Below are 24,114 nucleotides of genomic sequence, written 5' to 3'. Positions count from 1 at the left end.
TCTGTTTTTCCACAGATGCTTTGTGTGAGGTTTTTCCCTGCTGCTTCTTTGGTTTGGGTTCAGTGTGGATGGTGATTGGTTAGTTGTAATGGAAACACTAACCTCTTTAATCTCCACCCACATCTTCGATTTCTTCATTGATTCAAATAGGTTAGAAAAACAAACATGCCAGTCAGCTTTTAAAGTGGGATTAAGACGGGATTGTCATCTTCTTGCTCTATTTTCCGAATCCAGAAAAAAAAGATGTGATAGACACACAGATGCGTGGGTTAATGTAGCTTAACTTACAGAAGACATAACTCTTAACTTGACACGTTTTCTGAATCAAAATAACCTGCATTAATTCAACCAAGCAACCACAAGGGTGTGGAATGAAAATTAAATTGTCGGAGTAGATATTTCACACCCTGCTGAGAGCTAAATAACCCCCTTTTCCCTTTTCCCATAAACAGCTAACACGAACACACCATCAGCCTGAATATTAACATGAAAATGAAAGAGCATTTCACTCTGATTATGAGGCTATTGCTGCACCACAATTGGACTTGTTTGTGTGTTTTTTTTTTCAGAATTGAAAGCACCTCGCTAGTTTGGAAAACTGTGATTATGAAGTAATAGCACATTTAAAAAATAAAAAAAGAGTTTCCAATTAATACTGCAGCCACATGTTTTACCCTTCACCTTTCAAATCATTTGTAGAGGAGCAGGAGCAGCAGTCAGGCTTCAGCTCTCCTGAGCACAAAGAACCAGTCCCATTTCGTGGCCTTTTGTTTCTGTCGGCCCTGCTGCTGTTTGCCGGCAGGAGTGGAGGGGCTTTTGTAACAGGAGAACCCTTGATTAAGTTCCCTCTCCACCCCTGACCTGCTGTTGGAGTCTGGTAGGATGGTGGTGGTGGGGGTTAAGTGAGAGTTGACATTGGACAGGTCTGTTTTTTTTAGGTTCCTTTTGATGTCTTAGAGATTTTTGGACCTTTAAGCTTATAGAACCTGGCATTGCAGGGCACAATCCCCTGATGATGTCACTTCATTTGACATGGAAAAAAAACGGCAACCTGCGCCTAGCCTGCAACTTTTCAATGTGACAGCACCTCTGCTTATGTAGTTTAAGTTTGTTTAGTTTTCCCTTTTACTGATGACTTATTTACCAGACACTTTATTTCCTTATTAAACCCTTAATGGACACTTTTGAGATGTGTTTTCTTCTCCATAAGTTGTTCGTAAGTTGGTGATCCCATCCTAGCTGTTCTCAGAAATTTCTTATATTGGATAAATTATTTGTATTAGATATATGAGTGATGTTATTGTGGGGAAAATGTTTTTTTTCTGCATGGTAATTTAAGGCGTTACACAGACTTGATGAACAAAAAACTTTTTTGCTTTTTTCACCTTGTTTGTGATTTGTATTGGATAAAAGAACTAAAAATGTGGGTGTATCAACAATTTATCATAGGTAGACTGTGACACAAAGTTTAAAAACTGGACTTATTTGGAATTATTTGCAAAACAAACATCCAGCTAATTGTCTCATGTTCTGACATTAATTAATTTTTTTTAATTCAAATACCTTTTTTTGTGTGGAAATTGTCCAAAATTATTGGTGTTGTGCCTTTCTATAAGTTCTTTATTCTCAAAGTTAGCCTTTTTGACTAAACACAACACCTTTGCAACACACAAAAGTGTTCTGTCAAGGGAAGAAGCAAGATATTGAGGCAGACTAAACATTTGCAGCTAGGTTATATACTTACATGATGAAACTTAAGATGTACTGGTAATGCATGTATACATCAGAAGAATAAATAAATGCTGCATAAAATCTCGTAAACCACATCTGCTGTTGAAAGGTCTAAAATGGGAACCTGCTGTTTCTTTTTGTGCACACTCACTCTCTTGAGAGTGCTGTGTTATCTGTCCAGGTGAACACTTCTCCACTAGATTATTCTCCCTGCAGTCTGCAAGTCGGTGTTTGGCCCGGGGGCCACGTCTCCTCAGCATTTCTCCCATCAGCCCTGCAGCCAGGCAGACTGTCAGCAGCACAATTAAGGGCTGTGCCATAATGAAAGGGGCATTAGCAGAAGCAATTTATTTCCCAGCGCAGTGCCGGAAGGTTTCTCCAGTGCTGATATTCCAGCGCCGGCTTTGTGTTCTGTGCTCGGCCATTATGGGAAGGGATGAGGAGGGCACACACTGGCTGAACAAATGGAGTGAAGGGGGTAGTGCAAGGGCATCAAGACACGAGACCATCTTTCAGCATTCTTGAAAATCAGCTGCAATTCCAGTGTTTTGTGTTTGTTTTCTTGTGTTTCCTTTCCTTATTCTCCACCCTTATGAATGTTCATCACTCTGCATCATCATTGTACATTCTGCTTGTGCTGTTGTGTGTTTTCCTTTCGGGGTTTCTTGTTGGCTTGTTTTTGTCTCCCACCTTTGCCTCTGTCTCTTCTCTGTTGTGCACCACCACCACCCCCAACCCTGCCAACACCCCCTCTCCGTTATTCCTGTGTTCATTTTGTTCCTCTGAAGTTTATTGAATTAGCGCAGACAGCTGAAACGCAGAAGATAAGAGAGGCGCTCTCTGTGCTCCTCTCAGAGAAATGGTATTGCACCGTGGATGAGTGAGCGGTGTGTGTGTGTGTGACTCTATAGGAGGGGGAGGGGAATTGATGCAGAGGTTATAGACAGAGGAAATGGGAAGCATTGTGTTTTGATGTTTCTCCTGAAAGAGCGATAAAGACAGTATGAGCCTGGTGAAAGAACAGGAACTATTTTGTCTGCGGTTCATCTGCAATTATGTTTTAAAATCTCAATTCCTCTTAAACCGTGGACACTTAGACTCATCTTTTGGATCAACAAAGAAGTGATAAAGTACAGATTTACATTCAGCCATAACACTTATCGGACCATACCTAGATAAGCTGTATCTGTAAATCAGTCTGTGTCAAACTTGTGTGTGAATTTGGAGAATTCTCATTGAGTAAGTGGACAAATTTCTGAGAATGAAAGAATACAAGCTTCCTGTGATGCAGAAGGAAGGTCATTTGCAAGAAAGACATCAATCAACATAAATGTCTTAACTTAACTGGATAGACGAGACAATGTGAATGCTGAAATCGTCACACAAATTTAAAAAAGAAATCCAGGAGTGACTGCAACTGCACGCTGCAAACAGAGCACAGACGTTGCGTAGCTAAATTTTGAGTCAAGTGTTCACAGGCGACACAATGAGGAGTCTTAAATAGAAACATCTTAGTCATCTCAGGCAATTGCAAACGGGCTGGATCTTTACAAAAACATCATCTTTTCTTTGCGACATGAGTGAAAGGCAAGTTGATTAGCAGTCTATTTACACATTTCCCTTTTGACCCTGGAGGTTCAGGTGGCAGTATGCCTGCCGGTGGCCTTCACTGATTACCAGGACAGCTTCACTCTTAGAAGGAGGATGAGGAGGAGGAGGAGCTTAAGGCTAATGAGTTTCGTCTGAAAAAAGTGCTCCAAGGTTGTTGACCCTATTAACCTTTCAAACCCAGCTCAGAACATCTGATATTATAATAAGACCTATAGTTTTGGTTAAAGCCATTGACACAGTGCAAACAACAAAATGTCAAGTTATATAGTTATAGAGCAAAATGTCTCTACGTGTAATTGTTAAGATTTTGAAGGCCTTTGAGGTTTATGGTAAAAAAGAAATATCTTCATTTAATTTTTCTTTCAACAAATTCGGCCTTGGTTGTCTTCAAATCAGTTAAAAGTTCATAAAAAACTGCAAAGCATTCTTCTAGGAAACGCGATCAACGAGCAGTTTACAAGGCAGACCAGGCACACAACAACACAGACATTTAAAATTTTACAAGCTTAACAATAAAAGCTCTGTGAGTTGATGTAGGTGGTTGAGAAAGAGGTGTTACACCCTGAGCCTCTACAACAAATGTCTTCAGATTTGCACCTAACTTTTAAATAATGGATTTTAAATGTAAGTCATACTAAAATGTTTGATAAGAGCGCTCTTTAGTCGGACAGATTTTTGGCTGAGTGGGAAACAGTGGCTGCCTGTTTTTGAACGATGTGAGGAGGTTTCCAGGGAAGAAAAACTTGGGGAAGCATTGCAATCAATCATAATGATTATGTGGCATCCTTAAAGAGCTCAACAAGTCGCAGAGTGACAGAGACGGCGACCTTTTTATCTGCTGCGAGTTAAGTGTCCCGTTTGAAGGAGCAAGCTTAGGCTGAACTTTGACCCCGTTTGCTTGTGTGTTTTTACAAAAGGCCATGGAGCCAAGTGTGTTCAGTCAAATGAAATATCCTCCTGCAGACATCAGAGAGCACTCCCTTTCCCTCTCCCACACACTGAGTTTACTTCCCTCGCGGTTGCTCTCTTCTGCACAGCAATTAATCGTTATCAAACCTAATGACTTTGTTTGCATCTTTAGGGGCAGAGCACCTCAAGATTATAACTTTAATTTTGTTGTTGCTGTTATAATCATGGCTTTAGGGATTCAATGAAATTATCACAGGCTCTGATGTTAATAATCACAGCATGATGTTGTCCAATTTCCCCATTAATAACTTAAGATTTAAAGCAAGCAACCTTAAAAAGAACAAATCTGCTTATTTTTTTTAGAGGGCAGATTATTTTAAAATATGTAACATCTGCAGTTTTGCACTGAAAATGAACGTTAACTTGCAGAAACATTATTTTATTTTAGTGAAAAATCATGGATTTGAACAAAAATCTAATGGTTGCAGCCGTAGGTGAGGAGAAGTAAATGCCTGGAGCTTTTCTCTGCTGAAGGATCACAGACATTTCTTCATCGAGCAGATATTTCTGCAGCCACAGACCCCAGTTTTGTGTCAGCTCCAATGTCATGGCGGATTTCAGAGTGTGCTCCTGCCCTCCCCGAGTGCATTAGCATTTCCCCCCTCCCCCCAAGTCTTTTTTCCCTCTGCAGTCTTCCCTCTGATGTCACGCCGGAGCTCAGACATGTTAACACGCACCTTCATGCTAACACAGTTCAGTCCGTCACTGGAGAATATTCTTTTACCTGCCGCTGGAGCGCAGGAAGACTTTTTCATTTTCACTGTCTCCGTTTACAATAGATCAGAGGCCTCTGCTGCACTGCTGAACTCCTGAACCCCTGTATACATTACTAATGAACCTCTGGATTGTTATACAGTCATATGTTAACAGGAAAGACGGGGGCTCTCTCGCTTTGTGTGTGTGAGACCAATGCATTACTATCATGAAGGTTTCTTGGCCTGGGCCTGCTCTAATTGATAGGGGCTGCTGGTATTTACTTACGTTCTCCGTGTGGATTAGATCTCAAAGGAAAGGGGAGGAGATGGAGGTTGTTTTTCTCCTGGCTTTGTTTTAATATGCATGCTTGTGTGTATGTTTGAGTATGTGCTTATATGTGTGTGTCTGTTTTGTTATCCCATGCGGTTCTGCATTTGTCCTTTCTCCATGACGAGAACTGTCGAATCCTGTAAAGCTGCAAGACTTCCAGGCACCACAGAGCACCAAATCTATCATCAGCGATGTATATGCTAGGTTAATGTGGGTGTTGGTGTGTGTTTATATATAGGAGAGAGCACAGACTTATTTACACCACCCGATCCATAGTAAATATCATTATCTGTGTGGTTAGTTTTTCATTTTGTTTAGTGTGTTTAAAATGTAGCTGCTTGGATAACTCTGAGTATCACTTTGCTCCCGTGTGTGAGAGCAAAGCTGAGATTTTTCAGCTGAGGAAGGAGGAGTATCAAAAAAGGACAGGACCAATGATGGACAAATACAGCCTGTGACTGCAGACTGATCAAGAAGAGACATTCACATCAGGTTGTTTCATATTTTTAGTACTATAAAAGTAATCTGAGTAGATGTTTTTAAAGAGGAGGAATTTCAAAATCGTTTAGGGGCAACCTGCACTTTTTGAGTGTGTTCCACAGCAGGAGCTTTTTCTTGCTGACACTCATTCAGGGCTGTTGATTAGCTTCTGCAGCGTAGGTGCTTCTGAGTGCCATTGGAAAAACTAGTCTTTACTGTTTGTTTAAAATCTTCCATTAGAAATAGTCAAAGAGCAGAAGATAAAAAAGGAAGAAGAAGGGAGGTTGAGACAGAACATTTCAGCTGAAAACAGTGGAGACACACAATCAGATGTTATTGATTGGTTTGATTAAAATCGTGATAAATTAACACTTCAATCAAACCCGCCCTTTCCTGATTTTGAGTGACATGTCATCAAAACACTAAATTAATCACACATTTAGAGGACGGTGTTCATCCCTTGGGTCCTAAACACAAAAAGCACATATGACAAGATGCACTGAGGTAGTTTTGAAGGCTGATGGTGGATGGACACCTGACTCTCTATGTTGGGTTGTCCTGACAGCCATTGCTGGACTCCAGACAGTCGACAGACTGCACACGTCTGCTACACAGGAGATGTTTGCTGCAAATGGAGACCAGCTTTTCCACCAATGCCTTACCATCGTTATCATGCAGATGACATTCAAATCAAAAAAACAACAGATTCCAGGCTGTTTGATTGCCGTCCTTGTCTGATACTCTGCTCCACATGGCACAAGAAAAAGGGAAAAAATTGTGTCCAAAATGAAACCCTTAAATGCAACATTGCCACTCCCTGAATAAGATTTTCCTTTGTGCAGACGTGCCTTTTTTCTCTATCTCTGTTAATGACATCTTCGCTGGTCTGAAACCTTTTGATTCCATCTGTTTCTGCGGCTGTTTCTATGCCATGTTTGTGCAAAAAATGCGAGTTAACTCTGTGTGTTTGTGTGTGTGTGTGCGTGCTTGTCAGGTTGGAGATTGCAGGGTTGATTATGTGTCTGATGTTGTCGACAGAGTGACATCCCTTCTAATGAAATAATGGTCTAGTGGCAGAGTGCTGGAGGATTGCACATTGTAGACTTCAATTACAGACAAGATGATTTCCCCCCCTCTTTCCTTTCAGTCAGAAAAAGTACAGGTTTTCTTCCTTTTAAACAGACATGCTTACAACAAACAAAAAGGCTGAATAAAGGACATTTTTTTCCAGCCAGACTTGGGTCTAAGTGTTTTTTCCTTTAGATAAAGGATAGAAAAGAACATGGCATGTCTTAATTCACCCTCTCTTTAGCCAATCTAATGCCAGAAAACAGCCAATGCCCTCCTTGATGTGTGAACACATCAGGCGAGGCTCTGGTTGTTTTCCAGCTCCACTACACATTTTTTTGCTCTTATGTCTCCTCGCCTCCTTTTCTTCTTGATGCATTTTGCTCTGCTAAATGTATTATGCTGCCTTCCATGTAATTTATTTCGTGCATCAAATTTTCCTCTGGTCCCATCTGGTGTGAAATTAATATAATCAAAATATGCTTCTGTATTGAACAAGAAAGGGTGCATATTTTTTTTTTTTATAAGGACTGTGCTTAAAATTATTACATGACTAAATAAAAACCAAGGGCAAACATAAGTGCTGAATTTTACCGCTTGGAAATATGGTTTTTGTTTTATTGTTGGGCATACATGTACTTGACCGATAACGGTGTGATTTGAAGTCGCGTTCTTTGAATTCTACAATACTTTCACATGAAGTGAAGGCGTGACAAATACAACACATCAAAATGGCTTTTCAAAATTAAAATCTCAATAGCATTAACATCAATCACCTGAAGTTTATTTCAATCCTTTTCATTGACTCTCACCAACTGTTGTCTCCTCACTGTCTTTTCAGGGTGGACCCCATTCCTTATGACACTCCCAAGCCAGCAGGACACACCAGGTTTGTGTGTGTTTCAGACACACATTCGCGTACAGATGGCATCCAGATGCCCTACGGCGACGTGCTGCTGCACATGGGCGACTTCACCGAGCTGGGCCTGCCCTCTGAGGTTAAGAAGTTCAACGACTGGCTAGGTACTAAACTGCTTAACACACACATTGGTCCACACGCCACTGCATAGTTTTTACACTCACACACACACAGACACGTACAGCCTGTAATACACAAGGGGAGGTTTGGCCAGAGGCACGAGACATGTTGCACACAATAACCCCCCCTTTCTGCCCTGTTGACCCTTCCTCCCTCCCCAACTGCTGCGTTAAAGTGTCCAGTTTAAACCTCCTGACCTAACATCCTAGATAAGTTAACCTTTGACCTCTCCCTCTGACACTATGCTGTGGGTGGGAGGTCTGAGATGTGTGTGGTTTTAGCAGTGAGTTTTATCACTGGCTCTTGATAGCTCAAATGCTCAAGCGATCCACACATTTTAAATCAGTAAGTGCCACCCATCATATTTATTTGTTTCTAGATTTTGCTTGATATGTGTTTTTGCAGCCGTAGCCATAGGCCATATCAGCCATAGGCAGGTGAGACAGAAAAACCTCTTTGAATTTAAAAGACTGACCATGATTGCATATAATCTAAATAGAAAGCTATAAATCACAGCAGAGACATGTCTGCATGAGTTGACAATATTTTGCAAAGTCTGAAGCTTTCTGACTCTCACTTCTTGAACATGCAGAGAGAGTATGATGGAGCGATGCTGGAGGGAAAAACTGCAGCTCTGCGTGAGCTCTGAAATCAGTCAGAGGCTGAGCTGTCATGCAAACACGCACAGGCTCCCCCCCTCACACGACCAGTGTGTGCATGATGTTAACAAGTTATATGTAATGTTTCTCTCACTGGCTGATGGGGTTGAATAAACATGAACTGCAACTGCAGAAGCTCTATCATTGGAAAGTTCACGTTGTGTTTTTTGTAGACACAATGCTACATTGTCAGTAAGTTTGACATTGAGCTTTTTCAGCCACTTGGCCTTCGGGCAGGTGGCAAATGTGTTTTTCTTGCCTGAGAGCCAAACGTCTACTTGTTTAAAAATGGAAATCCTATGCTCAATGAAAACAAATGAAATCAACCCAGACTAATTACTAACTGACAGCAATTATAGCAATTTAAATTTCATTTAGAGTTGCTGTAAACAAAGCAACTGTGCTACTGTAACTTCACATAAACACTCATTGTTTGGCTGATCACCAGAGGAATTTCATGATAGTATTAACATCTATATGTGCATTTTTTTCTGTGTTTTTTTCACCTCTTGCTAGTGAACTTAAGAAAAAAACCTTTCATTAAACCAGGAAGAAAGGAAATCTCACCGTTTCCGACCAAGCAGCAGATAATTACAACAGAAATGTCAAAATTGTGAATATTCAGAATTGCTTTATAAAAATTGACATGACTAATTTTAAGTTTTTCAAAATGAAAACCTCCAAGCTAAAAAAAAAAACAAATAAGAAAAAGATACATAAGGTGGAAAGTGGAACTCCTCTCAAAATCTGTGTGTCGAGTATCAAACACTTACCCCCTGTAGAGTTGAAAGGTGGCTGTCAAAGTTTTGCCTCTCCAAAGGCGCCGCAGTCGGGATTCACAGCAATTACAGTGGATTCCAACACTGACCCAGTTTTCATAGCAACTTCTGCAACCACCTCTGCACCATCATCCACCGTTCAAACTCTCGGCATGTTAAAACCGTCATGATTTCGACACAAATTAGCTAAAAAAAAGCTTCCATTATGCTCATCTCAACAGCCAGAAATATATTTGCATCAAACACTCACTCACTCTTATACAAAAGGTAAACACACACTCATGCTGTCTTTCTGCACGTCCAATTTCTTCTACTTCTTTCTACTGTGTCACCCTCAATAACAGCACCTGGCACCACCAGGACATCATCTATCATTACAGTCTGTCACATCCTGTGTAAGTGTGTGCTGCGTTTAGCCCGTGTGAAAACAGTGATGTTGGCTGTAATGGGGAATCGATGCAGAGCAAAGACGAAAATGACTTTGTGTAGTTTGGAGCGCACTGCCTTTTAATGTCCATACACATGGACATATGAGTGAAGGGAAGGTTATTAGACCCGCTTGGCTGAAAAGAGTTTCAGAGTTGTAATGTTTTGACAGAAAAAAAGGACAGTGGGGTTAAAAAATACTGATAATACAGCGATAAGGAAAAATGAAAAGCAAATCGATATATATAACTATACATAGTCAGTGTTACGGTGACATTGATTCTTACATTTTACATTGCCTATTTAAACACAAATTAATAGTTCACAGCTGTCGAGTAACAAACTACTCATCTGAGGTTTCATTTGCAGGGTGAGAAAATCTTACCTATTAATGTCACATCGCTGCTGTGAGCTTCACTACAGAGTAGATTGTATTGTCTCTGGGAAAGGCGTAGGTAGTCTGAGTGAAGAAAATGGATGGCTGTGTGATGGGGGGAAAAACATAGTTCTTAAAGCCTGGATGAAAGATCTGTGCCTGTAATGTACACACCGATTACTCGTACACACTCAAAACCTAAACGTACGAGGAAAAACAAAAAGAGCTGATACATTGTAACAACTCCAAAGATCTTGAAGCTGCATATTTTCTGTTGTCATTTTTATGGTCGCCGTCTGGCTCGACTTGACATTGTCACAAGACAACAATGCAGTTTTCAAAGACAGTCTGATTTTACAATCTGTTGGGAATGAAACGCTGTGTAGACAGAGAACTGGCTGTTCCACTAATAATTCCACGATGGTGTATGAAAATCTGGATAGGCTTAGGTAATGAGAACCAGGGGATGGTTCAAAGAACGTACTACTTCTTCTTTAGCATTTTCTGAAAGTAAAGGTTGGACTTTTTACTGATGTCCTCTTTAATGCACTAGAACACTACATTAGTTACATAAGAAAATCAAACCATTGTGCCAAATGCATCATGGACAATTTTCTGCTGTGGAAACCATTTAAAGTGGAACTGCAGCCAAAAAAGGTCTTATCAGGAAAATCTGCACAGATTTTGGGATGGAGGAAGTTTGTGTTTCTGCTTTGCTCACAGTCCAGAGGAGGCAGCAGTTTGTCTGAGCCATTAACCGCTGTTTGGAGGAAAGCTTTGGAGATTGATGCAGAGGAGCAAGCTTTTCCCTGACCCTGCCTATCTGATTGTGTAGCACTGGCTCTGATCTCCCTCTTTAAGCTGCTCCCAAAGACCTCTGTAGTGCATGTCTCTGTGTAAGTCTGTGTGTCTCTGCGGATAAGTAGTAAATCATTTGGCTAAGCTAAGCTACTTTCCAATCAGCCAATTGCAAACTACAAAAAAAAAACATGTTGTGTTGTTAGACAGTTGGACAAAGAGTTACAATGGTTTATTAGCCAGTTATCTGCCAGGTTTGTCATTATTGTACCAATCAGACGTGTTTTCAATATTTTATGTTTTTAAGAATTGAAGTACCTGAGAGGAGTCTTTAATTTACATGCATTCATGTATTCATACTGAAACTTTATGCTTGTTGGGGAGTGTATTTTTAGAATGCACTGGAGTGAAACATTTTAAATGTGAAGAAGTTTGTGTCTTTTTTAAATGTTCTGTCTGCCTGTTTGACAAAACATTTCATTGTGTTTTCTCTCCTGCTCTTCTTCATAACTGTCACTGAAGAACAAAAATAAATCCAGGTGCATCACTGCATCAAAACTGTATCACAGTACAAAGCAGTAGAAATTCCCAGTGGAGTAATGGATATAGAGTTGTGTGATGGTAATTATGTTTTCCCCATCTTTTCCCTGCCTGGTGGTGCTGGAGAGGATGATTTACTTTGGGTTGTGTGTGTGTAAATGGATGCGTGATCCAGTTAAGAGTGCTGGGGGAGCCGAGAGTCGGCCCTTTCATTTGAGTTTAGACTGGAATTTATGATCCTGAGATGCGACAAGTGCTAATTTGGAGCAGCGGGAATGAAACCTATAGACCGGGAGCCATGACTCTTTTATTTCCAGCATTAGATAACACACACACACGTTTAAGTTGCTCTGGTATAATCTATTTGTATTGAGCCAATGTTTTTTGATTGAATTTTTATTCTCATGTATTCAGTTTCTATTAGTTTTTGTTCCAGTTGTGCAACATTGAGCAGTGCCCTCTTTTCTTTCACTTCCCATTGTGCCTCAAAACCATTTTTATTCAACAAATACGTTTTATTGGACTTTTTATTCGGCACGTTATTCAATTTGCCCCGCCTGGCTTGCATCATAACCTTCTGCTTTTACCCGCCAGAGTGAAAACAAAGCATAGAAATACACAGACAAAAGCACTTCACAGAAAAAAAGGATGTGAGACAAATACCACTGTGTTGTGATGCATCTCACACATAAATCTGTGCAATGATCCTGTAGTTTATGTAGAAGATCTCTTTTGTTTAGAGGGCCTGTGTACAGCTTTTGTGTCTAGAGCCTCTTTTATATCACACAGTGAAGCTGTGAATGCAGATGTCCAATTTGGTCACAGCAGACATTAATCAGACTCTGTGTTTGAGGTGTAAGCAACTGATTCACCAGGCTTTATCTGAAGTCAACAAGAGAAAACCGTTTAGGAGATCTTCAAAGTCAGTTAATGTTGTATATACCCGTGCAAACCTTTTGTCTATGGCACCACCTTGACACTGTCTGATGCTGCCTAAATAGTAACTAATTCAAAAATATTGGGCGACTTCTGTTTTATATTAAAATGTGTCTATAGATGCAGCAAAAATCTGTTTTTGTACCTCTCTGCAAGCGTGTTTATTTATGTTAAATGGTGCCAATTGTGCAAAATTTTACCATGGTGGTCTATAGGGATTGACTCGCTTTGAAACCAGCCTCAAGTGGCCATTTGAGAAACTGCAGTGCTTGGCACATCCAGGTTCCTGGTGCTTCAAAGAAAACACATCTGTCTCTGCAGCAATTTTCTTCTTGTAATCTAAAGTAATCATAATTACTTTGAAATTTATGAAGACCTATTGTCACTGCACATATATACTGAAGGAATTGATGGAAAATTTTACATTGGATCTTTTGGAATCTAGAAAGATTGACATGTTCCTGACATTTCATATACCAAAGAATAGCCTGCAGATTATTCAATAGGGAAAATCATTACCAACCAAGGTTTTAGGAGCCAGAGTTCTCTAGCATCCATTCTTTCTGAGGCTATGGTTGAGTTAACAATGCACATATATTAGCCTGTGCATCAGTCCATACAGAGCAGACAAGAAAAGACAGAACGGAAGGAAGGAAGGATGAAAAATCAACAGGAAGGCTAAAAAAACTGAACTCTGGCGAGAAAAGGGAGAAATTTAGAGAGCGAAGGGAAAGGTGATGAAGGCCAGACCCTTCCGTTGAGTGCTCAGTCGGCTGGAATAAAGTAGTAAGTCAGTTTCTTGATGGTGAAGGGGAACCGGGACAAATCACCTCGACAGAGGAGAGCGAAAAGGGCACAGCAGAAGTTGAAAGATGAGGGGATGAGAATTGTAATAGATGTTCTTCTCTATTTAGTTCAGGTTCATGCTTTTTCCAGCTGCCTGGCATCAGCAGAGATGGACGGCGGTCTGCTGAGGTCAAGCTGAGCCGTCAGCTGTGGTTGTAACCTCCATGACTGTCTGAATTGAGGGTATTTTTCCCGTCCAATTATCTGACTTTCTTTCTAGCCCTGATCTGTGCTCAGGGTTAGGTATACAGGGAGCTACTGAGGGAGTGTAGGCTCTACGTACAAAATATTTGGACAAACTGCTGTTTCTGTAGAAACTGACTGACCAGGTGGAATGTACGTACAGCTCCTGTGTGATTTCTGTTATACTGTTCTGCCTCAAAGGAGCGCGCAGAGGTGAAAATATGGATAAAAAGTGCAGATTGTAAAGAATACATTGTAAAGTAATCAAAATATTTCTTCTTTTTGTAAGTTAAACAACCTAAGAAGCAAATCTTGTGTAGCTTTACCGTAGACTTTTGAGATTCAAAATGCTGTACTGAACTTTTCTCACCATTTTTCCACCATATTGCAAGAAAGACATACTGTAGTTTCCTGTACTACAGGTTTAAACACTATTTTACAAACCTCAGCCAAAGCCCCATTTTTTTTTATTATACAACTGTTGGTCACAAGTGAGTCAGAATTGTGCTGATTTATTTTTGTTATTTACATTCTTGTTTGTGCCGTTAGTCGATATTATTGTTGTACGTCACACATAGTGGATTCAAGACCCTCTTCTTTTCTCTTCCAGGTGGCCTCCCTTACGAGTTCAAGGTCGTGATCGCTGGGAACCACGAGCTGACCTTTGATAAGGACTTTATGGCTGAGCTGGTCAAGCAGGATTACTACCGATTCCCCTCAGTCTCCAAACTCAAACCAGAGGACTTTGACAATGTCCAGTCGCTCCTCACAAACTGTGTGTACCTGCAGGACTCAGACGTCACCATAAAGGGATTCCGGATATACGGGACACCATGGTAAGAGCGCCAAAAAATTACACTCATGACTTCTATCAAGCGCTGAGTCACATTTCTGTCTCATTGTGTTGTGAATCTCTAAGGTGAAGGCGCGCCTTCTCCTCTGTCGCTCTCTGGCTGTTTTCCAGCTCCCCTCGCTGCTGTCTCTCTGTACTCTGCTGTACGCTCAAAGCAAAGGGCCTCTTGTACATGCAGGGTGCTATTCCCAACTCGCACATTCCTTTATGAGCTCAGGACCTTCGCCTGCTCCCTGGGCTTATGTTACACCTGTGTTTTGACACAGGGTTAAGTGATACGCGTGGTACCAGGACACTCTGTCAGTAACCTCTCAGGTGTGGCGGGAGCGCTGAGGGGGTGAGGCAGGGAGGGTGTACGCAGCATGCATTTAGCAGACAGGCAGGTGAGAAGTGGTTGTGTGCAAAGTCATGATGCTCCCCTGAGATTAGTGTGATATTCATGGATGCATAAGTTATTTTGCAGCTTCATTTAGTAGCCTCAAAAGTCTCTGTTTTGTTCATAAGTTAGAATTATTGTAGTATATATTGAGGTATACAACCTCAAGTGCATTCAGCTGTCCCCATCCTGCTCATCACCAATGCTTAAAATGTGTTCTCCATCCATTTATTATTTTAATATTCCTATAAAACTGCTCACAAAGTTCATCTAGCCGCAGCTATAAATGAACAAATAGTCCTACAGCTGCCTACATCCCTCCAGGTGAGACATTTTAAAATAGTTTCTTTTATTCTGAGCTGCCCTCCTCTTTCCTCCACTCACCTTTGCTTTGTAGCCTTATAGAAACGTATAGAAAGAAAACTGTATATCTGTCTAAACTCCTGTCATCTTGCAGTATTTATTCTTTGCTTTTTGACCTCGGCTTGCCTGCGCTGCAGCTGGCTGGAGTCTAGCAGGAGGCTGAAACTTCCCCTGTCCTGCTGTGACTCTGTGCTTTTTTAGCACAGAGGACCCAAAATAACTATTTAGGTCACACCTTCATCCTTTAGCAGCTATAGAGGTGACGGAGTAAAGAGGCGCAGGGTAGAGGCCGGAGCAGATCCCAGCATTCCTCAGACATCACAGCAACAGGAAGAAAAGATTATGCTTTCCATCCTTCCTCTTTTCCATCCTTCTGTTTGAGAGAGGAAGGATGCTACCCCTCCTCTCCCTGGTGGGTGTTTAGTGTGAGGGCTGGTAAGTGTCTGTTGTGACAGCTGGGGGTCTCATGAGAGGCAGGGTGGACAGCTTGGCTGTTACCCTACCGCCTCCCCCTCTTCTTTTCCACAGCTTCCTCACCTCCTTCACACCCATATGCCACCGTGGCCTGAGGTCTGGCTTGCTTGTCCAGTGTGAGGTCTCACTTAGCCCCGCAGTGACCCCTCACTTCATCAACAGCTCACCAGCTCACTGCCTGGGTGGCCGAGCTCCTTTAAGCCCCGAGAGGTCTGCTGCTGCTGCTGCTGCTGCTGCAGGCCAGGATGCAACAGCATCTCTCAGGGAAATGTAGTGTGTAACAACCACCTGATAAACACCACAGTAGCTGCAGCGGTCTGCTATGCTGCTTTTAGGAATCCAATTAGGATTCTGATAAGTTACTTGTCGCTTTTTGTGTCTGTAATTCCTAAAAACAGACCATTCTTCCATATAACAGTCGTGTGCTATGGATAGAGTCCTCATCAGTGGTGGGAATCTGCTAAAAGAGGTCAATGTGAAGTATATTTTGCATCCCAGTTCAAATAACATGCAGCAGTGAGGTCATTATTCCAAACAGTGACCGCAGTGTATTAAATTGTGTGGTTAACTACCTTAGATGAGCTTTATTGTACTCCTCTTCTTTATATATATAAAATAGTACAAGACATACAATTTTGAGGCATAATGACACAAATTTAAATACTCTGTGAACATTTCAGAACAAATTTTAAGTCCAGCTAAACTGTCAGTAAAAGGAACAAAAAGACGGCTGTTTGCTTTTCTTCATTTTCATTCTTAATTTTCTTGTTTGTTCAGCTTTTTTTTTAATCCTTAAACCATTGCGCACAGAAGATGAAAAAGCTGATTGTTTCTTCTTGGAATGAAAACACATTTTGTGACCCTTATACAACACAAAACAGATATTATCACCAGCAAGTCTGAAAAATGTTAATGTTCTCTTTACCGCCACTGTTGTGCTTTATGATTTCCTCTTAAATGAGTGTTTACGGTTTACAAAACACATGCTGGATTTGGAGTTTGTCAGATTTCTACCACAAGCAGGACTTTGAAGTTTTCTGTCAGATGTTGTGGAAAAAGCAGCAGTTTAATACACAATCAGTGGCACTTCAGGTTTTCCCCGTGTGAAATGAGAAGCAGCATTCTGCTCTGATAGAAGGATAAGCAACATTACATTACATTACATAATCCATCATTTAAATGCCTGTATTCCAGATATCCGGAAGCATAATCCATTTTATCCAGGTTCAGTGTGTGGAAAGATTCGGAAAAGACAACTAAAGAACATTTTATGCAGCTTGTTGTACATCATGTCAGTACTAATCTTTCCCACGCATGGTAGTTTCCGAGTTCTCGTCTGAGAAAGTAAAGTCTGACTATTCAGGGAAGGAGCTGGATTTGCTTTCTCGCTTGCACTTTTTGGATACTCAAATACGTGTTCACACTGAAAGTTTGCCAACTGGTTGCCTTGGGTTAATTAACCTCACTAGAGAATCAGAAAGAAAAACACAAAAGCTATCTTGTTAAAGATAATAAATAAATAAAATGAACAGAAAATTTTCCCCAGATGTTGAAAATGTGAGCTCTGTCTGAGCTGTGGGTTTATTCCTGGGAAAACAGGTATTCAGAGACACGATTTATATTTAAAAAAAAACCAAGGATTTTAGGGATTAGGTGTGATTTAGAATTTCTCACATTATTATGTTGTTATACAGAGGAAGTTTCAAATTGCAATTATCCTCATGTTCTGGACATTATTTCAGTGGTTTAAACTATAAACATCAAAACCTTTTTGAGGCTACATTAATTAAAATTGTACTCTTTCTGCTTTGACAGAAAAAAATCAAGATAAAGGTGCAAAGAAATTTCATTTAATGTGAAATATTTTTGCAATATTTTAAGTTAGATAAACCCTCTGACAATTTCCACTAAGGTGACAGCTTAACTTTTAGATTCAACACTTTTGTTTTTGTTTCTGTTTCAGCTGAAGAATAAAATTTAGCCGAGGAATGTCCAGATATATTCTCCCTCATAATAGACTCTTTGAACGTTTTAGCACCATAATGCTCCTGTTCTAAACATTCAGGGTAAAACTGCTCTCCTCTGTTTGGAAAAGAGGGCTGATGGAGTGAAAGCAGTGTACCATGAAAGACACACAGCTCGCACTGTTTAATGACAGATGCTTAACAGACCGAATACCTAAACCTCTTCTCCTCACTCACACACACACACACACACACACACACACACACACACTCTGTGGAGGGATGAGCAGGCTTCTGCATCATGTCAATCACAGCGGTTTTAGTGGAGTTGAAGGTCTCCTGCAGCTGGACAGTGTGGGTTTTTATTCCGATCGTCAATTCTTTCTGCTTTAGGCAAGATTGAAGTAAAACTCTTGAGTCTCTGAACTTTGAACTGAAGTCATTTTTTTATTAATCTTCTTTTTTAATCTACTGCTTTTATGCCAGTCATTATTATCGGGTTTTGTCCTTTGTAAATGGTAAAAAGTCAAGAGCTGCTCCAGATGATCAGTACACACTTAACAGCTGTGAGCTCAGATGTTAGAATTACAGCCCTTTGACTGATAAATCTAATTTGCAGGCATCGCTCTTCAGCTTCTTAAATGTGTCTCTGTTTTGTTGTGTCCAGATAAAAGAGAAGAAAAGAAAAAGAAAAAGAAAAACGCACAATGTGCAGTATTAGGTCGATGCCAAACCATGCAAATTATTGTTTTTATTACATGCCATTCTTTTTCATTTTTAGAGACTAAATTATAAATCGGCTACAAGATACCATAAAAATAATTGTATAGCATGTACTCTACTCACACACATCAGTAGAGACGGAATGACGGCAGGCCGGTCACAGATAAGTGAGGAATCCTGCTGGGTTTGCAGACTCCGATTAGCTCTGCTGACTGATTCAGAACAGAGAAATATGAGCAGGAAAGAGACGAAGGGAGGGAAAGACACAGAGGAGACCCACACATTTCTCTCTCTGTATAGATTAACCTGTTTTGTGATTCTGGGCTTGACCACGATTGAGCTCCCCGGTTGAAGGTTAAACTATTGCTGCTCCCTCTGCTCCCTTTGTCCCTGATCCTCCCAGCGTTACTCCTCTGCTGTCCACTGGGGAGTCTCTCCCCTCTCCTCCCGTCTTCTCTCTTCCTCTTCTGTCATATTTTTCTTTCCTCCCCTACCCTCATTTTCTTTTTCTCTTCACGCTCCTCTCCTTTGCTAGTGCTTACTTTGGTGCCTGTTAACCAGCGAAACAGCAATCGATGTTTTTCTTGGTTGGTTCGTATTATATCACTCTGCTGGCTCGTGTGTGTGTGTGTGTGCGCCTCCCTGAGGTGGCAGATTAAATCCAACTGCCCTCATTTGACTGTGAAGCTCACCTCAGGGGAAACCCAGAGGGCCAAATGCAGATTTGTCATTTGCAGATTTTAGTTTTATTCATGTATTCATTTTTCACTGTAAAGGTCACCCGCGTATGTGTGAGCTGCATGGAGAGTAATACATGGAAGTGATGTTTGAATATCGGCATGTTTATCCACAGGATTTCTTGCTATAAAATGGGATATTGCAGCAGTTTCTCTTGACTCTGGACTCATTTTAACCTCCTGCTTCTCATCTATCTGTCTCTCTGTACACTATGCAGACACGCCTGTCTGCAAACATTTGTCAGCCATGACACCCGTTAACGTTTTAGCATTCTGAACCATGAGTACTCAGTGAGTAAACAGGCCTTAATCTTTCAGGGTTGTGTTAACAAAATCTATCTACAGACACCTAACAAGGTACGTACAATACCAGCCACACTATCACTGCTGGTAACAATTAATTTACAGTTAATTTTAAAGCTTTACATTTATAATATTTATATTTATATATTTAGAATACTGTATGTATGAAAGTGAATAGAGGGACGTTTTTAACTTGTTTTCATTTGTCCACGTCGCTGAGATCTGGCATTTGTGTCGGCTGCTTTTAGCTTAATCACCCCTAAGTCACCTCTTCACCGGCGCCAGCCTCTGTCAGTTTGTGTTGGCTGTCTGCCTGCCATACACACACACACACACACACACACACACACAGTATTTTCCCTGTCAGAGTGTGAGCACATGGCAGCTTAACCTCCGATGAGGCAATGGGCCCTGACAAATGTCCATCACCAAAAAGTCAAGGACTTCATGGCCGCTCTGCCCTCTTTCTCTCACCCTACAGGGAGTTCATTGTCGCATTATAAGAGAGGGCACAAGGAGAATAAAAAGCATTATGTGTGTTATATTTTCTGAGTTTTGGAATAGACTGAAAAGCAGTGCCTCTTCTATGTTGGTCAGTTTGTAGAGCTTGGATATTACTAGCATTGTTTATTTGTGTTATTTATTCTATAGGCTTATTTGCCACTGTTTGATATTGTTCAGGTGGCAGTGAGGGACAAAGAGGAGGGACGATGCTTTGGATGGAATCAAAGCTGGTCTGGTGAAGTCACTTGTTTATAATGTGGAGAAATGTGGAAAAAAAGTAGAGAAACAAGAAACAAGTAAAACACTGTTTCCAAGCTGTTTAAAATATTATTTTTATAATAATATTACTATTATTATTATTGATTAATTGTATATACTTGGTAGTTTATTTGTGCTATGTGCATACATGAAGTGCGTTTGTGGTAATGTATACCAACCCTAAAGAAAATTATTTCATGATGTGAAAAATTAACTATAACATGAACTGTTTCACTCGACAGCTGCATTAATTACTGCAATATTTCAGAATTAATGAGATACCGATTTGATGATGTTACAATGTGAAACCTTTACTTAATGAGGTAAAAAATAGAAGTCGCCAAGCATCTGTTAAAGGACACAATTTGACGTGAACCGTGCTTCTGTACGTGTGTGTGTGTTTCTTGTTGTTTTTCGGTGTGTTGTGAGCACCCATGGGTGCTTGTGCAGATGCAGGTGTTTTTCAGTTTGCAGATGTGCTGAGGTTCAGACTGTGTGGAGCCTGCTGCAGCTGGTGGGTGTCAAGGAGGCATGTGTTCTGGAGGTTTGTTCTGTGCAGGCCGGCAGCTGTGTGTGTGTGTGTATTTGTTTCACAGTGTGTGTCAGTAGAGTGAATAAGAGGGTTAAGTGATGGATTTGTCATCGCGCCCTCGCTCTCTGTGGTATGATGGCTCACAGTGTTCCCCCATAATGACTCACGCACACAGGCCCATGTACGCACTCACTAGCATACCTCTTTTTTTGTAACAAAAACATCTGACAAATTAAAATGTGCCCCATAATGGAACCCATCACGCACATAGTTGTGAGTTGGTACCGATGGGCTAAATGTTTCCTGGTGCACCTCCCAACCCCCAGCCCAAGTTAGGCCCCCAATATGTCAGAAGGAGAGTGATGGGTCTTCGCCGTCGTTTAATAAAGCTCTCCTCCGTGGCCTCTTGTGCATCAGTCACTGGCTGGGCAGGCAGAGGTCTGCCACGCGACGCTCAGCAGCTCCATCAAACACTCGCCGAGTCTGGGGAAAAAAGGCTGACACAGCCAAAATCCTGCTCTTATTCAGGCCACAACATGAGATACACAGCAACAAAAAAACAGGGAAATAATCAATTTGAAGTCATTTACTCTGCCTCTTTCACTCTTGACAAGTTGTTGGTCGGGTCTTTGTTGTGGGAGGAACATCATGTTTTTCCTTTGAATGCTGTCCAATACAAGTTCACTCAAGGTGTCGAGGGATTTACTTGAAAGTGGAAAGACATAAAACAGCAGACTTCTTGTACAGCACATCCATATTTTCAAGAAAAAAACACCTTTCATGTTATCTAATATGTCAAAAATATGAATTTCTCTAAAAATAAATCTGTTTTGGGCTGATAAATTTCATATTAAGACACTGAGGGAATAAGGTAGTATGTTATTGATTTAGAAGCATCTATCAACATCAGTATCATTTTTTTATTTGAGACAGTTTTGATTATATTAGAGTTTTTGCCCTTTGTAGGTAATTTAACCTGCTGCTTTTCTCTATGCATTGTTCTAGGATGATGGCGAGTCATTTATGTCTTTAATCTGTTAATGTCTGCAGCTGTCAGGTTTCCCTGTCTTGACTACACTGTGAATAAAAGTAATAATGTGAGATAATGAAGGGAGACAGCTGGGTTCCAGCCGGCAGTGTGTTTCCGGTCCCGAGGTACGTAGCAGACTGTTAACGCTGCTCTGAGGTCAGATTGGTGTTTGTCCCTGGCGGTGTGGACAGACTGTAGTTACAGTACACACAAAGCCTCCAGCTGGAAGGTAATTGTTCCTGTCTGTGCTTTTGTGTGTGTGTATTTGTGATTGTGAACAGTGGGTTGCCCCTGTCTGTGGGCAACCTCGTCCTTTTGATGTGGACGTTGAAGATGGATAACAAACAGCATCTTCTTTGTAACAACTCTTTTGCATAGAAAATGAGCATGAAAGACCTTGTCACTGTCTTCTAGTCAGTAAATTGTAACTGACATAAATATGCAGATATGAGTCACCAGGCTCTTTTCACCTAATATGGTTTCCATCTTTTAAGTTGAAGCTCTTGAATTTTCTGCATAAGTGTGAGAAATGCTATCCATCTGTGGCTGTGAGACACTCATGCGGGAGGCTAAAAGGAGACGCATCTCATCTTAAGCTAATTTTGGTTGCAGTGTGAACACACACGTTGACATGTTTGTTGCCATGAATTTTCATTTAGCTAAGCTTCCTCCTGATCTTTCCCAAAAATACGTTATTGTGAAAAATTCTGACGAATAGGGCAAGTTATTGTTGCTTTGTAGCTGCGGCAGCTTTTGTTAGTGAATGTCTGTGTCACATTCAATTTGAAAATTGTTTTGCTATGTTTCCTTTCGTGTAGCAGGCTTTAAAGTCTCTCTCACATGCTGGACACACCAACAGGACTTTAAGAGTACCTGAGGTGAACAGATGGCTGTGTAAGGAGGTCCTAAAATGGTGTCCATTTTATTTCAGCACTTGTAATGGGTGGTTAAATATGTGTTCAACCTTATACAGTGTCCTTAATTGAGAAATTATCTATAGACACCAGAAAGCAGGCTGTAACGTTGGACATTTCATGGGACTTTCCTGCCCACCTCAACACTAAGCCCAAGTCCGGGCGGTGTGCAGGCCATGCAGTGGGCCGGTCACCTTCTCAGCAGAATATGCTGCAGCCTGCTTTTGTTCTTAGCAGTAGCAGCAGCAGTGTACCAGACTGGGATGAAGGAGGTGAGGATGGACTTAGTGATGGAGGTGTAGACATGCACCAACACTGGAAGCAAATGGTCTGTTAGCTCTTTTTGATGAGAGAACTGATGTTCAGATTGAGATCCTGGTTGATTATGTTTCCCAGGAAGCAGAAGGACTGCAGAGTCACTCAGGACGTCCTCCAGGAATCCTCAACCTGCTCCACTGTCTTGTCGATGTTAAGCTCCAGGTTGTTGTTGTTACACCGTGTCGCCAGATGGTCAATCTTCCATCTGTAGGCAGACCCTTCCCCCTCAGCGATAAGCCCAAGGAGGGTGCTGGTGTCTGCAATCTTCAGGAGCTTGACAAACTGGTGACTGGCGGTGCAGATCCTGGTGTACAGAGAGAGCAGATTCACAAGTGACTTTTCACATCCTCACAAAATGCAGGTGAGGTTCTGCACTCTTAGCTGGGATGGTGTGTATTTGTGTGCATCACTATCAAACAAACCACATGAAGCATGATAAGAGTACAGACCGAGCATGTAAACCCAATCAACTCAAAAGAGGAGGTGAATGTTGACATCTGACATCCCACAGTTCCTATAGAAGAAAAAACAAGCCTGACAACAGTGTAGATGAAGTAACTGTTGACTTTCCTCCTCTGCAGCTGGCAGGGTCTGACCTCCAGGGTCGATTCGCTGCTACAACTATGACCGATAAACAAGAGGCCTCTGAGTCCGCGTGACTTCTGTTTACAGCTCTGGTTCACTTGTACTTGACCACAGGGATCAAAGAATACACCGTTTTCTTTCTTGTTTGGGAGCATGATAAATGGGTTTCTTTGGCACTGTTGTCATTGAATCACCTTTTTTTTTGCTTTGCTGTTTCTCAAGAAAACACACCAAGGTCCGGTTCCACTTTTCTCCCATAGAACTGACATGCAAGGTCAACAGCGTTCCTTTGTTCTGGTGAACCAATAGGATAATCTATGAGTGCTACACAGAGAAGTTCTCCACCTACAATATTTTTTCTTCTTGTAACATGTTTGGCCTTCAGAGCAGTGTCCCCACTCTTTTATCAAACTGAAAGGACTCTGAAGTGCGTGTTTCCTATAGATCTGTCATTGTTTAAAAGCCTTTCCTCTTCCTCCCCTCCCTCTTTCCATCTTTTATCCTCTGTCTATTCTTTTTCTCCTGTGTCATTGACGGAATATGCGAGTAAGGGCGGGCTGTTTTTTTTTTTTTTCTCAAGAATAGAAGATGAAGCAGCGAGTAGTGGGGGAGGATGACAATTTGAAGTGGTGGGAGGTGGAGGGAAGGGAGGCTTTCAGCCTGTTTCACAGTGGCTGGGTACCTGCTCGTGTCAGTGGTTGCATGATGACCTT

The 24,114-nt window shown here is 41.2% G+C and overlaps 1 protein-coding gene across 2 annotated transcripts in view; it reads left to right on the top strand.

The window, feature by feature from the left end:
- mpped2a (metallophosphoesterase domain containing 2a) overlaps positions 1-24,114 on the top strand; it is a 49,214-nt gene that overhangs the window by 9,196 nt on the left and 15,904 nt on the right. For both annotated transcript variants that reach the window (XM_028402569.1, XM_028402568.1), the window contains 2 exons: positions 7,727-7,908; positions 14,078-14,303. In XM_028402569.1, the coding sequence (XP_028258370.1) occupies positions 7,727-7,908; positions 14,078-14,303 (408 nt within the window). The remainder of the gene's footprint in view (positions 1-7,726; positions 7,909-14,077; positions 14,304-24,114) is intronic.

This window comes from Parambassis ranga, chromosome 3 (genome assembly GCF_900634625.1).
Source record: "Parambassis ranga chromosome 3, fParRan2.1, whole genome shotgun sequence".
Taxonomy (NCBI): domain Eukaryota; kingdom Metazoa; phylum Chordata; class Actinopteri; family Ambassidae; genus Parambassis; species Parambassis ranga.
Note: the sequence above shows the minus strand (reverse complement) of the source record. Positions and strands in the feature narration are given on the sequence as shown.